The 15,531-nt window shown below is 36.3% G+C and overlaps 1 protein-coding gene across 2 annotated transcripts in view; it reads left to right on the top strand.

Moving 5' to 3' along the window:
• The window catches only part of ZNF704 (zinc finger protein 704), a 259,768-nt gene that overhangs the window by 57,979 nt on the left and 186,258 nt on the right, over nt 1-15,531 (top strand). For both annotated transcript variants that reach the window (XR_011570627.1, XM_070802741.1), the window contains exon 2: nt 3,084-3,325. Coding sequence is in view for 1 of the 2 variants with exons in the window: in XM_070802741.1 (XP_070658842.1) it covers nt 3,084-3,325 (242 nt within the window). In the remaining variant the exon portion in view is untranslated. The remainder of the gene's footprint in view (nt 1-3,083; nt 3,326-15,531) is intronic.

The raw sequence follows: 15,531 nt of genomic DNA, 5'->3' as shown, positions 1-15,531 counted from the left end.
CTCCAGCCACTACCTTGTTTCTCTGGGCCATTTCTGAGCCCATGTCTCAAGATTTGACTTCATGTTCTCTCTCTACTCTCTTCTCTCCTGTGACTATTCCTTTTAAAATTTGAAAAAATGTGACATCTGATATGAGTGGAAGAACATTAAAAAGAGCATGTTTTATATATATATATGTATGTAAACTTTAAAGCATGAAGATATAATGAACATCTACATCTGTCACCCACTCCTTCCACCAGCCTTACAAACAGTGGAACACATGACTCAAAGTATCAAAAATCTCTTGCTCATCTCTGCATTTTTTTTTGTCCTCTTTGATCTTAGCTAACTCATTTTAACTCCACTTTTATACAAGGAGTCTGGGCTGAATAGTCTTTGAATTTCATTACATTGCTAAACTTTCTTGATTACCATTTAGAGATTAATTTTATGTTTAGAATGTATTATGGAAGATTTATAGCTTACATTGTTGAATATTACCATAGCTTACTTTATTATGAAGTCTTGGCTAAGAGCATGATATACGATTATACTATCATTTCTGCAGGAAATTTATTCTACTTTGTATTAGTTTGCTTCAAATGCTGTTTTTTTCCCCTAAAATTTTGAAGCTAAAAGCTAACCTTCCTGTAATGTTCTCCCTCAACCCCACCTCTCTTTGGATTGAATTCTTTTAATCAGATGAATTGGTCCCTGGGGAGGTATGGATGTCGATTATTGCTACAACTTAATACTAATGACTACTTAAATATTTAATTAATGTAATACTTGACACTTAGGGAGAAACTATTTATAATCATCAAAGCCAGGCCTTTGTTTTCATCTTTTGTGGCTGGTGTTTGGTGTATTCCTTTTGTAACATAGCTGGGAATGAGCTGCTATAGAAGTGAAAAAAATGCCTCCCACTCCCTTCCACCTCCAGGCAGAAAAAGTTGCACTGAAAGTGATTAGTGATGGATATTTTAAAACATTTATATTAGTTTTCCAAACTACATTTTTATTGAAAATGTATTGAATTTTAGAAGTATGAAATAGTTTCTTATTCCTCTCTATTGAGTATTGATGTCATTGAAACAGCTCTTAAAAGCACTCATTTTTCTTGGACTCTTACTTTTGTTCATTCATTAATGCATTTTAAGAAATATGGTAACTTTTTAATGAGTTGCAAATATACCAAAGTGACTGACATTGTCCTGTGGAGCATGGGCTCAGTGTGGCAGGAACACCGTGGAAGATAGTCTCTTCTGCCTGACAAGTGCAGGCCAACGAGAGCAGGGAGCTCAATTTAGGGCTCTGGGTTCATATGAAAGATACATTCCAGCCACGGTGATCCTGAGGCACACAAGTTACCCCTGGGCTCAAGGAGAACACATATGAGAGCTGGTTCTGTGGCTCCAACAAACATATAGCTTCAAGTTTTTCCTTAGTCTCAAAATTTCTAGCCATTCATACCATATTTTGCCAGTCTCCGCTTCACTGAACACACATACTTTCATTTCATTCTGAAAAATCCCCTATATTTGTGGCTTTAGCTCTATAAATTCTAAATCTACTTGATCAAATTCTTTGTGCTTTTTCTCCTACCTAAAATCAAAAAGAGACAAACGAGCATACTTTCTATTTAAGTGGGTGAGTGAAGGTTTACTGACTCTACACATGGACTTCGTGAGAGAGTGACTCTGACCTGTGAAATGTCTCATAGACACGCATATTTTGAAACATTCTCCACTGATTAGTGAGGCTCCGGGTTGACAGTCTAGCTCTTCTTTGTACACTTAGGACTTTAACAAAGTAAAAAGTGAAAGTTACTCAATTGTGTCTGACTCTCTGTACAGTCCATGGAATTCTCGAGGCCAGAATACTGGAGTGGGTAGCCATTCCCTTCTCCAGGGGATCTTCCCAACCCAGGGATTGAACTCAGGTCTCCCGAATTGCAGGCAGATTCTTTACCAGCTGAGCCATCTGGGAAGCCCAGGGCTTAACAAGGTCACTCCAAACTTCACGAACAGTGCCAGTCATCTTACAAGATACAAAATTCCCTTTTTTAACTTTAGTCTCCTTTTTCATCCATCACAATTCTAAACTCTGAAATCACCAGATATAATTCCTTTGACATTTAAATGTACATTTGTCTTAAACATTGCATTTAGTTAAAAATGATAAAGATTATTATGACTTGCGGGGTGTGGGCACACCAGTTGTGGTACATGGGCCCCAGAGCTTGTGGGCTCCATAGTTGCAGCATGTAGGTGCTCATTTGCCCTTCGACATGTGGGATCCTAGTTCCCCAACCAGGCATCGAACCCACGTCTCCTGAATTGGAAGATGGCTTCTTAACCACTGGGCCTCCAGGGAAGTTCCAGTGTTATGACTTTTTAATTGTCATACTAATGAAGGGATTTCCTTAAGATCAAATCTGCTATAGATAAAGAATAAAAAAAAAACACATTTTTCATGAGGTAAAGAGTGGGGTTAAGATCATTATTCATAGTCTAAGATTTAAGACTTGATTTTTTTATATGTATAGCACTCTTCTGCTAAGCATGTGCTGTGCTTAGTCACTCAGTGGTGTCGACTCTGCAGTACTGTGGACACTGGCCCACCAGGCTCCTCTGTCCATGGGATTCTGCAGGCAAGAATACTGGAGTGGGTTGCCATGCCCTCCTCCAGGGGATCTTCCCAACCCAGAGACTGAACCTCTGTTAAGCATAATCAGCATGAAATATTTAAGAATTTATTTATTTGAGTTTTCTCAGTTGTAGAAGAGAAAACAATGATGTTTTAAATTCTCATTTTTTTTAGAAGCCTCATGCTTTCAAGTCTTCAAAATCTTTGCCCATCCAAAAGGCTTCTCTTGTGCTCATGATGCTTCTTGCTTGCATTATGATAGGCAGCACATCAATTGTACCTTTGTAAAGTCAGTTATTTTATTTCCATGTTAGATTTCCCCCATTTAAATTAAAAAATCTTCAAGATGAACAGGGACAGCAGTGTCTGTGGTCTGTCCTCTGGCCATCTGCACATAGTCATGTAAAGCTGATATTTTGGGTGAGTGAGAATTTTTGTGTTTTGTTTCACAGGTGGGAAGCATTAAGCGGGAAATGACCTTCACATTTCAAACAGAGGACTTAAAACGTGACTCTAGTAAAAAAATGTCCCATCAACACTTGTTTCCTTTGGCCATGGAGGAAGATGTGAAAACAGCAGACACCAAAAAAGCTAACCGAGCACTTGACCATGAAAAAGAAAACACTCGTTCCATCTGTCTCCTTGAGCAAAAACGAAAAGTTGTTTCTTCCAATATTGATGTTCCTCCAGCAAGGTAAGGGACCATTAGACCTTGTATATGTCTGCCCCAGGAAGTCAGTGGAGAGCAGGTACTGTCTGTGCTGTATTCTCTAAAGTACACAGACGTAGAAGGTTTTTCTGCTGAGAACATCTTTCTGTTGCTTGTGTGAAATGGAGCAGGTGGTTCTGCTCTTCAGAGCTGACTTTGAGGCTGTAGCAGTCGAACTACTGTAGCTCTAGAAAAGAATGTTTTATTAGATTTTGGCAAATAAACAACAAATAGCAAGAGAAGAAATATAAAAAAAATTAAAAGAAATACAAAGTGTAGGACTGAGCATAGCCACTTACAAGCAAGGATATTCAGATCTTTTGGTCAGGAGTTGGAGAGCTGTGGCTGCAGATTAGATTTGGCCCCTGGCCTGTTTTTGTTTGGCCTGTCAGATAAGAGGGCTGCCCTGGTGGCTCAGCTGGTAAAGAATCCACCTGCAATGCAGGAGACCTGAGTTTGATCCCTGGGTTGGGAAGATCCCCTGGAGAAGGGATGGCTACCCACTCCAGTATTCTGGCCTGGAGAATTCCATGCCAGATAAGAATAAATTTACATTTTTAAAGGGTTAAAAAATGAAGAATATGGAGTATAGATCGTAGGTGGCCTGTGGAGCCTAAAATATTTATATGTGACTCATTACAGGAAAAGTTTGGTGATCCCTGGTTTATATCATGATAATCCTTTTAAGACAGATCTAGCTTAGAATTGGGCCAAGAGGGCTTATCTGCAATATCAAAAGGCTTTTATCACATTGTAATTCTACTTAAACTGCATCCAACAGCACTGAATCAGAGGATAATATTGTGGCAGCATTATAGTGGAATAGTAGTGGAAGATACATGCTAGAACTTAACTTATTTTTTGGCCTCTCATGTATCTCAGCTAGAAAGTAAGTTCCATGTCGGCTGTGATTTTAGTCCATCTTGTTTATGCTGCATTCCTGCACTAGGACCATGTTTAATTATATATTAAGGGCTCAGTAAATATTTGTTGAGTGGAGAAAAGAAAGGAAATGCTGTAGCATGAAAGCTTGCTGATTTTTAATACATGAAATATATTTTGTTACCAAAAACCATCTATAATGAAACTTCATAAGCAGTTGTTGGAGAAGGTCTGCATTTGTGCAAGTGGTTTCTGACAGCTAACTAGGAAAATAGTATCTTTGGAAAAGGAATAAATATTCCTTTTCTACCTATTCACTGCCTGTAATTAGAATTTAATTTATTTTTACATGAAATAAAAAGTATCTTCTCTTAAAAAACTATGTATTTTTCTATTCTGATACCAAATTTGTCAGACTTTGTAAAATTATAGACCTCTTTCTTTCTCTTAACTTTTAATTGAAACTTTTCATATGTTCATTACCTCTGCTTAACTACTTGGAATTATTTGCTTGTCTAATTTTTTCATATAAAGTACATGCTAAATTGTTTAGAATTAATTCCTTTAACTGGGAGTTCACTATGAAATGTCTTATCATGATCTGAACCTGATAAGCCCTTCAATTCATATCTGTTATTTGGTTGACTCACAGGTAAAATGAATGGCATGTAATTTGAATGTGAAGAGTTATGGTTTTGTTTTTTTCCTAAGCTTTTAGGACAAGAATTAGACTTCCCACTGTCACATAGTTTGGTGCCAACTTGCAATTCTATAGAACTTACTCTATGGAAAATTTTCATTAGACCATTTTATATGTTAAGAGACCTGGAATTCATAATTTATGCTAAAAATCTGTTAAGGATTCATTTATTTCCACCCATTGACCTATCATTCTATTTTCTTGGATCTTGTCGTGTGGTTCTGATATCAATTTAATGATGGCCTCATAAAATGGTTTAGGAAGTGTTCCCTCCTCTTTGTTTTCTGAATTTGTTTTGTGGTATTTTTTTCCTTAAAAGGTAGGTCTACTGGTAAAGCCAAATGGACCTGGAGTTTTCTTTATGGAAGTGTTTTTTTAATTACAGATTCAATTTATAAGATTTGTATACAGTTCACCCTTGAACAACACAGGTTTGAGCTGTACAAGTTCACTTAAATGCAGATCTTTTTCAATGGTAGATGCTATAGCACTACATGGTCCTCGGCTGAATCTGAAGATGTGGAGGGATCATGGATACCGAGGGCCAACTGTAAGTTATATGCCAATTAACCCTCACATTGTTCTAGGGTCAACTCTAGTGCTATTCAGGTTTCACGTTTGTTTTTGAGTCAATTTTGGTAATATGTGTCTTTCAAAGAATTTATCCATGACATGTAAAATTGTTAAACAGCATGTAGCTGTTCATAATATTGCCTTTTAAAAAAATGTTGAGAATCTACAGTAATGTTCCCTCTCTCATTTCTGATGTTGGTCAGTGTGTTATCTATTTTTTAACCAGTCTGACTAGCAGTTTACCACTTTGGCTATTCTCAAAGAGCCAGCTTTTGCATATATTGACTTTGTTGTTAGTCCATTCTCTATTTCACTGATTTATTTTTTATTATTTCTTTCTTTCTGCTTATTTTGGGTTTAAATTCCTCCTCTTTTTTTAGTTTCTTAGGATAGAGTTTTAGATTGTTAACTATAGACTTTTCTTCTTTACAACTGTAAGTTATATGCTATGACTCCTTTGAAGCACTTCTTTATATTGTTGTTATTTAGTCTCTAAATTGTATCCAATTCTTGTGACCCCATAGACTACAGCTTGCCAGCCTCCTCTGTCCATAGCATTTCCCTGGCAAGAATACTGGAGTGGGTTACCATTTCCTTCTGTAGGAGATCTTTCTGACCCAGGGACTGAACTGACATCTCGCATCAGCAGGTGGATTCTTTACCTCCGAGCCACCTGGGAAATCACTTCTTTATATACACTTCCCAAATTTTGTTCAGTTGTTTCTTTTTTAAAATTGGATTATTATAATTAGGTTTATTTTTAAAAAGTAAAGAGATATATTTTTCATCTTATTATTTGTAGTTGGGAAAACAATCCAGAACACAGAAATATAGAGCATATTCTTAAAATAGGATATTTAACTTATTACATTCATTATAATTACTGATATCTGATTCATTGTAATTACTGATAATTTTGCATCTTAATTTTTTTAAACCATGCTTTACTATGTTTTCTTTTTCCTACCTTTTGTTTAATTCATTTAGCTTGATTATAAAGTTATGTATTCTATTTCTTTTTTTTTTTTTTTTGGGGATTTGTTCAATACCTTATTTTTGAAAGCTTTTATTCTTTTTCATAGCTGTTCTAGGTTCCAAGATTGAAAGAAAGTTACAGAGATTTCTCACATACCCTGTGTCCCCACACACATCACACCCTTCCATCTGTCATTATTTTGGTCCTAAATTTTACTTCTATGCTTGTTTGTGTTGTGCATTAAATGTATAAGGACATGTTTAGTATATACAGAGTATTTATTTTTTTGTTGCCTAAAATATACTCCATATTCTACTTATTGATGCCTTCCCTTCCCTGAACTCCTGGAAATCAGTCATCTTTTTACTGTGTCCGTAGTTATGTCTTTTTCAGAATGTCTGTAGTTGGAATAATGTACTATGCAGCCTTTTCAGACTGGCTTCTTTCACTGAGTAATATGCATTTCTTTAATTTATTCAACATATTTATTAGTTATGTGGATTTTTATGTACCAGATACTGAAATACAATGTAGAGTACATTAGATATATTTCCTGCTCTCATAGAATTGAGGAGAGAGATATTCTAAACAATACAAATATAAATATATAATTATAAATTATATAATTTATAATGTCCAGGACATTCAATCTATTAAACGTACAGGACATTATGAGGTTCATAAGTAAGAAGACTTATATTGAAGCATAAGGAAAGCTCTCTTTAAGGAAACTATGTTTTAGCTGACACCTAAACAATGAGGAAGAGTTAGATTGACTAGGGAGGAAGGTGTTCTAGGGAGGGGAGAATATGCATGAAAACCCTAAGGTAAGAGGGAAGGCCTGTGTGGCTAAAGCACAAAGAACTGGGGAGAGCGGCCGGAGATGAGGTTGGAGAGGCAGGCAGGAGCCAAATCATGTTGAGCTATATTGATTGTGGTAATGATTTTTAAAGTATATATTTAGGTTAATAAGAATTTTATGGAGAAGAATGGTTAATGCTACTTTTGTATTTAGGTGTTAGATCATTAGATCACATTACATATAGATTAGGTTCCCAGGTGGGCTAGTAATTAAGAACCCGCCTGCCAATGCAGGAGACATAAGAGACGCGGGTTTGATCCCTGGATTGGGAAGATCCCCTGGAGGAGGACATGGCAACCCACTCTAGTATCCTTGCCTGGAGAATCCCATGGACAGAGGAGCCTGGTGGGCTATACAGTCCGTGGGGTCACAGAGTCGGACACAACTGAAGTAACTTAGCATGCATAGATTGGGTTGGAGAGGGACAAGAATGGATTCAGTGAGACTAGTCAGGAAGTTACTGCTTTAGTACAGAAGAGATGTCATGGGACTTTGCACTAGAGTAGTGACAGCTGACATGAAGTGGGAAGACTCATGTGTATTTTTGAAGTAGATGCGAGGTTTCTTGGTTGTAAGCAATAGCAAAGGGCTCGCTGATTGAACAAAGGATGAAATTTCCTGAAAGAGTTATGAAGTTTCTGGGAAGGCTGAATAATCAACTTAAAAAGTGGATAGGAGAGTGGGCAGCTAGAAACATAGTTGTGTTCATTCATTCTATAGAACTGGGGCCTACAACTGAGCTTCTTGGCTTTTGAAGCAAGAGATGTGTGTGTTTGGAAATTCTCCAGGCACTAGAAGTAAATTCAGCCACTGGAACATAAATTTAACAAATGACAGACCGAAGGCGGCTAGGTTTCTGACCCCACGTGAATTTTTGTTTCTAACTATCATCATTAGTGTTTATCAGAGAACATTAACTTATTTCCAGTTATAACTGTGATGCCTTAAAATACATGGATTTCTAATGTCACTTGCTGTTGAGCCTCTTAAAAAACAACACTAAACCATTAGGCAAATATTATTAGATAACCTGGACCCATTAGAGCATGGCATTTGTTGTTCTCTTTTTGCCAGACATTGTTTTTTTGGAAGTACTGATGCTTAAGTTGGTTGGATTTCACCCAAATAACAATTACAATGTGATTATGCAAAGTAGTAACTGTCTTCTAATTATAACTCTAAAGCTAAAGAAATCTATTAGCAAACTAGTTATAACTAGGGAAAAAAAGAAAATTTTGGCCCCAAATATTCCTAGACCTAACAGCAGTTTATTAGAATACTCCAGATTGTTAGTTTGCTGTTGGAAAAAAAATTGAGCCATACGGCCCTGTTTGTTTTGCAGGGTTTTAAAATATAGTGATGTCAGATATATCACTTGCTGGGTAAAATGAAGTCATCTTCTCCTTATAGAATGCCTCTCTGGGAATTGTATCATTTAAAAAGAACTTCAGAAGCTTGTTAACCTTTAAGTTCAAAGTCAGGAAAGGACCTGAGCTACAAGCAATATCTTATGTGTACATGGAAAATTGTGAACTAATTTGGACCGTCATTCTCAGTGGTGTTCCCCACATTTTCTTCTTTGTCTTTCATGTGCTGTGTATGACTGATAGAAAAGTATTTTATGTCTAACCTGGAATGAAGTGAGAGATAAGGCAAGATTGCTATCATCATTTCTGAATCACCAGACGCCTAGCAGTTTCTGGAGCAAATGTTTAATGTTTAAATGTATTAAAAACATTTCTGGTCACAAGCTCTGTAACCAGTATGAAACTACTGAAAAGAAGGAAACTGTTAGAGGTCTCGAAGAATCTCATTGAACATTGAATATGTCCAGTTTTAACAACATATCTTGGGAGGGCAATATAAATGTACCTACCTATGTTGGAGAAAGACTAATGCTATATAATTGTTAAGAACCAAAGCAATCTCTACAAAGTAGCTTTTAAGACCAGCTTTTCCAGGAAACCTTTATCCACTTGCATCCCTTCCTATCCTTTCAGTAATTTAGGTCAGCAAATAACTGTTGTTCCTGTTTTCTTGCTGCAGTCTCTCTGTTTCTTACACAACAGCCAAAATGATCTTCCCAAAGCACAAATTCAGTAATGTGGATAGAGGACAGAGACAGGAAGTTGCTAGGAACCCACATAATTGACATCAGGACTTAGAGAAACACATTGTACCATCAGGACACCATCAAGTCACATCTTGCCAGGGATTTAAAGTCAACAAATAAATCAAGATTAAGTAGAAACAAAGTTATTATTTACAATGTCTTTGATCACCTGTGAGACCAGCACCCTCCATTAAAGACTTGAGATCAGAAACCGATTGAAAAAAAGACAATTATTCTCTCCCTTCCTACACAAAATTTTATTGAACCGAATGGTGGGACTTCTGTCTGTTGTGTTATTTTTTTAGGTTCTCTCTTCCTGCCAAATGCTTATAGTTGAATTTCTGTGATCTAAATGCACATATGCTACAACTCTATTCTCATAATAGCCTATGAAATGATGAAAGTTGTTAATAAGGTGAGTCAGGAACCAGTAGTTCTAAAACAGTGGTTCTCTTTCCTGTACTGACTCTGATAACATTGACTGGCAATATTTTCTTAGTGATAACTTAGAAAAGTTTGTCTTTTGTGATATAAGTTTGGCTCAGATTATGTATGTGTAAGAAACAACTTTACACACTTTTTGTGTTGATTTTAAATATGGCGTTTGTTGTTGCTAAGTTGCTAAGTCATATCTGACACTTTGCAACCCCATGGACTGCAGCACGCCAGGTTTCCCTATCCTCCACTTTCTCCCAGAGTTTGTTCAAACTCATGTCCACTGAGTCAGTGATACCATTCAATCATCTCATCCTCCGTTGTCCCCCCTCTCTTCTTGCCCTGGTCTTTCCCAACATCACGGTCTTTTCACTCATTTACAATCATTTTGTTTTATATCTCTTTATCATAAGTACCACATTAGTGCCAAATTAGAATGTGCCACCTGTTTATAACTTCATTGTGAATTTTGAATTTTGCATATTAATGTGGATTTTTAAAATAATAAGTAATTTAAGTCACTTTGCTATTAATGAAGGATATGCTGTTTGTATCAGTTGGGCAGTGCTGAGTAAAATACTGGAAGAGTAACCCAGAGAGTATTTTGCTTATGGAAATAAGTCAGACAGAGAAAGACACAATTATATGATATCATTTATATGTAGAATCTAAAAAATGATACAAATGAATCTATACAAACAAGGAATGGATTCACAGACATAGAAAATAAATGTATGGTTATCAAAGGGGAGAGTGGAGAGGAAGGAAAAATTAGGGGTATGGGATTAACAGATAAAAACTACTGTATATAAAACAGATACACAACAAGGATTTACTGTATGGCTCAGGGAATTATACCCAAGATTATAAGATTAATTATAAGATTATTGTATTTCTTAATAACCTATCATGCAAAAAAAAAAAAAAAAAGGAATCACTGTGCTGAACACATGAAAGTAACACAGTATTGTAAATCAACTGTACTTCATTTTTTAAGAAGTGTGACATTCAAGCATCTGCAGGCATCACCTCCAGGAAGTTCTTAGATAATTAATAAATGCTCTTTGTGTAAATCATTTCTAGCAGCAAAATGGAGAAAATTTAACACCCAAAGCTTTTGGTGGACCGGTAGCTTTGTTGTACTAAGTGGATCACTGACTTTGTTGCACAGGTTGGGTATGTGGGAATATTCCAGAATGCTTAAGAGTGCCATTATTCTGCTTTTCTGATGCCACTGGTTGCCTCTGAAGAATCGGTTTATGTTTAGATTTTACACATCTTTTTTTTGTCCCTCCCTACTTCTGTTCAAAATTTAAACAATGAGGGAGTAGAAACAATTGGATTCCCACTACCTCCCACTCCCTACTTCCTCCTGCCAATATAAATTCTGTATTCTGTTCTAATTACAGAAAGGCAAATAATAATTAAACAAGATGTTGGTCATTTATTTAAAACAAATTGTGTCTGAGCAGCATTGTATAATAGAGTTTTCATATGAGTTACATATGTAAAATTTGAGCATATGTAAAATATGAGCTACATATTTAAAATTTCTAATAGTTACATTAAAAGCAGGATAAAGAAATAGGTGAAAATAATTTCAATACTACATATTATTTAACTCAACATATCCCAAATATCATTATTTCCCTTTAATCAATATAAAGTGTTACTTCCCTGGTGGCTCAGCAATAAAGAATCTGCCTGCCAGTGCAGGAGACACGAGTTCAATCCCTGGGTCAGGAAGATCCCCTGGAGAAACAAATATTTTATTTCCCACTCCAGTATTCTTGCCTGGAAAATTCCATGAACAAAAGTACAGTCCATGGAGTTGCAAATAGTTGGACATGACTTAGCAACTAAGCAACAGTGAGATATTTTACATTCTTTTTTGCATATTAAGTCTAAAAAATTCAACGTGTATTTTACTGTTACACCACCTCTCAGTTTGGACTGGGCACATTTCGAATGATCAGTAGCTACAGAGGTTGTGAGGACTGTTGGACAGTGCATGTTCAGAGTAAAACATTGGTTATTATACCTTTCAGTCCAGCTTATCATTTATCCCCAAGACAGGGGATATCTCTTTTTTTCTTGCTCCGACACACATGAAGAAAATGCCTCACTCACAGAGATGCAGTGGAGCAGCAGCCTTCTACCGCAGTGTTTCTTAAGGGTTAGTAAGGGACGAAGGAATAGCCCACGTAAGGAGAGAGACATTTCAGCGTCTGTGGATCAGGGAATATTTAGTTAGAAAAACAATCTGCAGCACAGATCCAAGTATGTCTCTTCCTTTCCAGTTGTGAACAACTAATGTTTTTGTATTATTATAATTGCTATGAGAATATTTAAATTCCATCCAAATAAAAGAAAGGTTAAGTTGATATAGCCACAGTTCTGGCTTTTTTTAAAATATGAAAGCAGCTTCATTTCCAGAGTTTGAAAATGGCTCTTTAGTTGTTACCAGATACTCTGACATTCCCTATGTAGCATCTGTTACCAGTGCTAACAGGCCAAGTCAAGACTTTAGGCTTGGACCTGGGTTGTCACACTTACTGCATTTCTTATGATTTTTTAAATATAGTAACAAAATAGTTAATGAAAACATACTACTGGTAAAGTAGAAAATACAACAAATATATAATTTTTTAGAATGACTCCAAAGGACAAATGGTTTACTTTGTTTCTAGCTTAAAGCTATTATTGATTCTTCTTTTAAATATTGACCTATGTTTTTTCCCCTCCTATATATAGATTTCTGGGTGGAAGAGGGCTAAGGGGTTAGGCTGGAGAGTTAGCCTTGACTTGAAATACTTTCAGAATTTGATTTTTATCTGTTAAGTTATTCAAGTGATGGATTGACATTTCGGAAAAGTCACCAGGTACCTGTGGAGATGAGAAGGTAGGGAGGACATCTGTGTAAGCTCTGACACTGAAGGCAGAAAGAATAAGAGGCAGATGTAGAAATCTGAAAGAGATCATTGTGAAACCTTTAACTAGGACAGAAGCATCACAGCAGAGGGCTATGTTCAAGAGTGTGAAGTGCAGACTCTACAGAACTTGGGGGAATAAAGCAGATGGGAAGCTTAAGTAAGTACTCGGGATGGTTCCAGAAACTGTGTTGTGCATATCTGGATGGATAAAGTGGTTGGTGATGCTGTTTAAATAAAAAAGTAATTCAGAAGTAATACAAGAGAAAATAGATTGGATGGAGGGAAGGGGTTTGGTTTTAAACATGTTAAATCCAAATTACCTTTAACAATAAAACTATAGTAACAAAGGCCTGCACTCTCTGAGCAAAAGTTATATGAATAATAAATGTATTTATGAAGAATAGTATATAGACCAACTGAAGCAGTCAAAGCACAATCATAATGTAAACACATTACTAGACGTGCTTGCTAGTTTATTTTATTTTAACATAACTATCATTTCTCCACATCTTGATATTCACATATTGGCTTTTCTTGGGGCAAGAGCTGCTCCTAGAGTTTAATCTCTAAATGATGAAAAGATTTTGATGACTCTCCCCAGTTCAGGGTTTGTTTTGACCAGATTTGACAAACATTTGCTTCTTTAATGGAGTGCGTGCACTCCCCTTTCCTAAATCATCACTTTCAGCCACTTTCCTAAATAAGTTTCAGTCACTTGATAGATTTGCCTAATTTCTCTGCCCCTTTCTAAGAATAGCATATCATAAGGTTATCTGCTATTTTGTATATCCAATTTGTGACCATGTACTAGAAAATAAATAAAATGTGGCTTTCATCTTCAGAATATGAGATTTCATCAAATCACATTGTTGTTCAGTTGCTAAGTCATGTCCAGCCCTTTGTAAACCTATGGACTGCTGCACGTCAGGCTTCCCTGTCCTTCACCATCTCCCAGAGTTTGCTCAAACTCATAACCTTTGAATAAGTGATGCCATCCAACCGTCTCATCCTCTGTTGCCCACTTCTCCTCCTGCTCTCAGTCTTTCCCAGCATCAAGGTCTTTTACAATGAGTCAGATTTTCACATCAGGTGGCCAAAGTCTTGGAGCTTCAAACTTGGCATTTTTGTTCCCTGGGATTGATTTCATCAGGATAACTCTAATCTTTGAGGTTACTTGAATGTGACCACTGTACCAAGTTGTGCAAAAGCCACTGAATAAAACACAACTTTGAATCTTAAATACTGGTAATTGTGAACTGTTTTTGGAAAAACCATGCTCTCTAACCACTAATTGGTAAATATATTAGCCATGTGGGTTTCAAAATATCACCTCAATTCTTTGCACATACAATGTAATTTCACAAATACTAAGCAGGTAGTGTTAATGATCACACAGAGCTATCACTGGCGAAAGTGCCAGACAGCTGCACCACATTTGTAAGGAGGCTTAGAGGCATGGGGAGTATGGCATTTCGCCTGTATTGTGCTTTGTAATCTTCACAGAAAGCAGAAAGCTGTTCCCCCCCGAAAAGGTTGGGGAAAGCTGTATTTAAGAATACAGTTCCCCCACATGTTTATTTTTCAGAGCTGAAACAAGCTTTATTTGTCTGTTTTGATTCATCCCTAATGAGTAAACTATGCAGTCATATTTTCCACATATCTACAGATAATGACACAGAGTGAAAATTAACATTTGCATTTGCAGAGAAACTGCTACCAACTTGAGAAGTAATGAATTTTTGTGATTTTCCACCAACATGTTGTCTCAAATTTATCTTCACATTCAATTAATAACTGTCCCTTTCTCTGTAGTCAATTTAAACAAAATAAATAAAAAACAAATCTGCTGTCACTTTCAGATCAAAATATAATTTTAAGGAATAAGAAAGTTCTTGAGCATATTTCTATATTAAAGTATTTTTGAAAATAGAACTGGTGGTTAGGAGGGAGGAATTTGGGGTTCTGCTACTCTTTGATCTTTAGGGAGTCCTTTGACCTTCTCCCATGTGTCCAGGGCCAGGCACTGTCCGTGCTTCTTCCCCTTGGAAGGTTTACTTTCTGGCTGTGTCTCAGCTTCTCTCGAGCTAGCCAGGGAGTTTCCCTTCTCTGAACACTGTCCAAATCTTGTGAAACAGGCTGTGCTTTCCATAGATATAATCAGACTGGATAATAGAAACCAAGAAGGTTTGGGTCTTTATTATCTCCTTCAAAGCTAGAAGACTCAGCAATCTCCTAAGGTTAAAAAGAAGTAAAAACTCATTTCAAAAATATGAATATATTCAACTCAAGATTTCAAAGTGTTAGTTTGCTAAGCTAAATCGTCAATAGTTTTTTGTAACTAAGTGATGAATATGCAAAAAGGTCATCGTGCTCCTCGGTATATCAGTGGTATATTATATATGTCTTTACACTTTTTATGCTTCAACATTTTTCTATAAAAACAAAATGACCATTAAGCAGAGCTGATATATTTATAAGCTAAGGAAGCTCATTCTGTTGCTCACACTTTCTACTCTGAAAACATTGGTTCATTTCCTATTGGAGAACTTTTATTAAAATCAGTTACAGTTAACCTTAAACAACATAGCATGGGCTTGAAGTGCATGGGTACCCTTATACACGGATTTTTTTTTTTTTTCCAATAAATCTGTACTAAAGTACTACACAATCGGTGGTTGGTTGAATCCATAAATGTGGAACCACACATATTGATGGCT

This window comes from Bos indicus, chromosome 14, assembly GCF_029378745.1.
Source record: "Bos indicus isolate NIAB-ARS_2022 breed Sahiwal x Tharparkar chromosome 14, NIAB-ARS_B.indTharparkar_mat_pri_1.0, whole genome shotgun sequence".
Classification (NCBI taxonomy): Eukaryota; Metazoa; Chordata; class Mammalia; order Artiodactyla; family Bovidae; genus Bos; species Bos indicus.
Note: the sequence above shows the minus strand (reverse complement) of the source record. Positions and strands in the feature narration are given on the sequence as shown.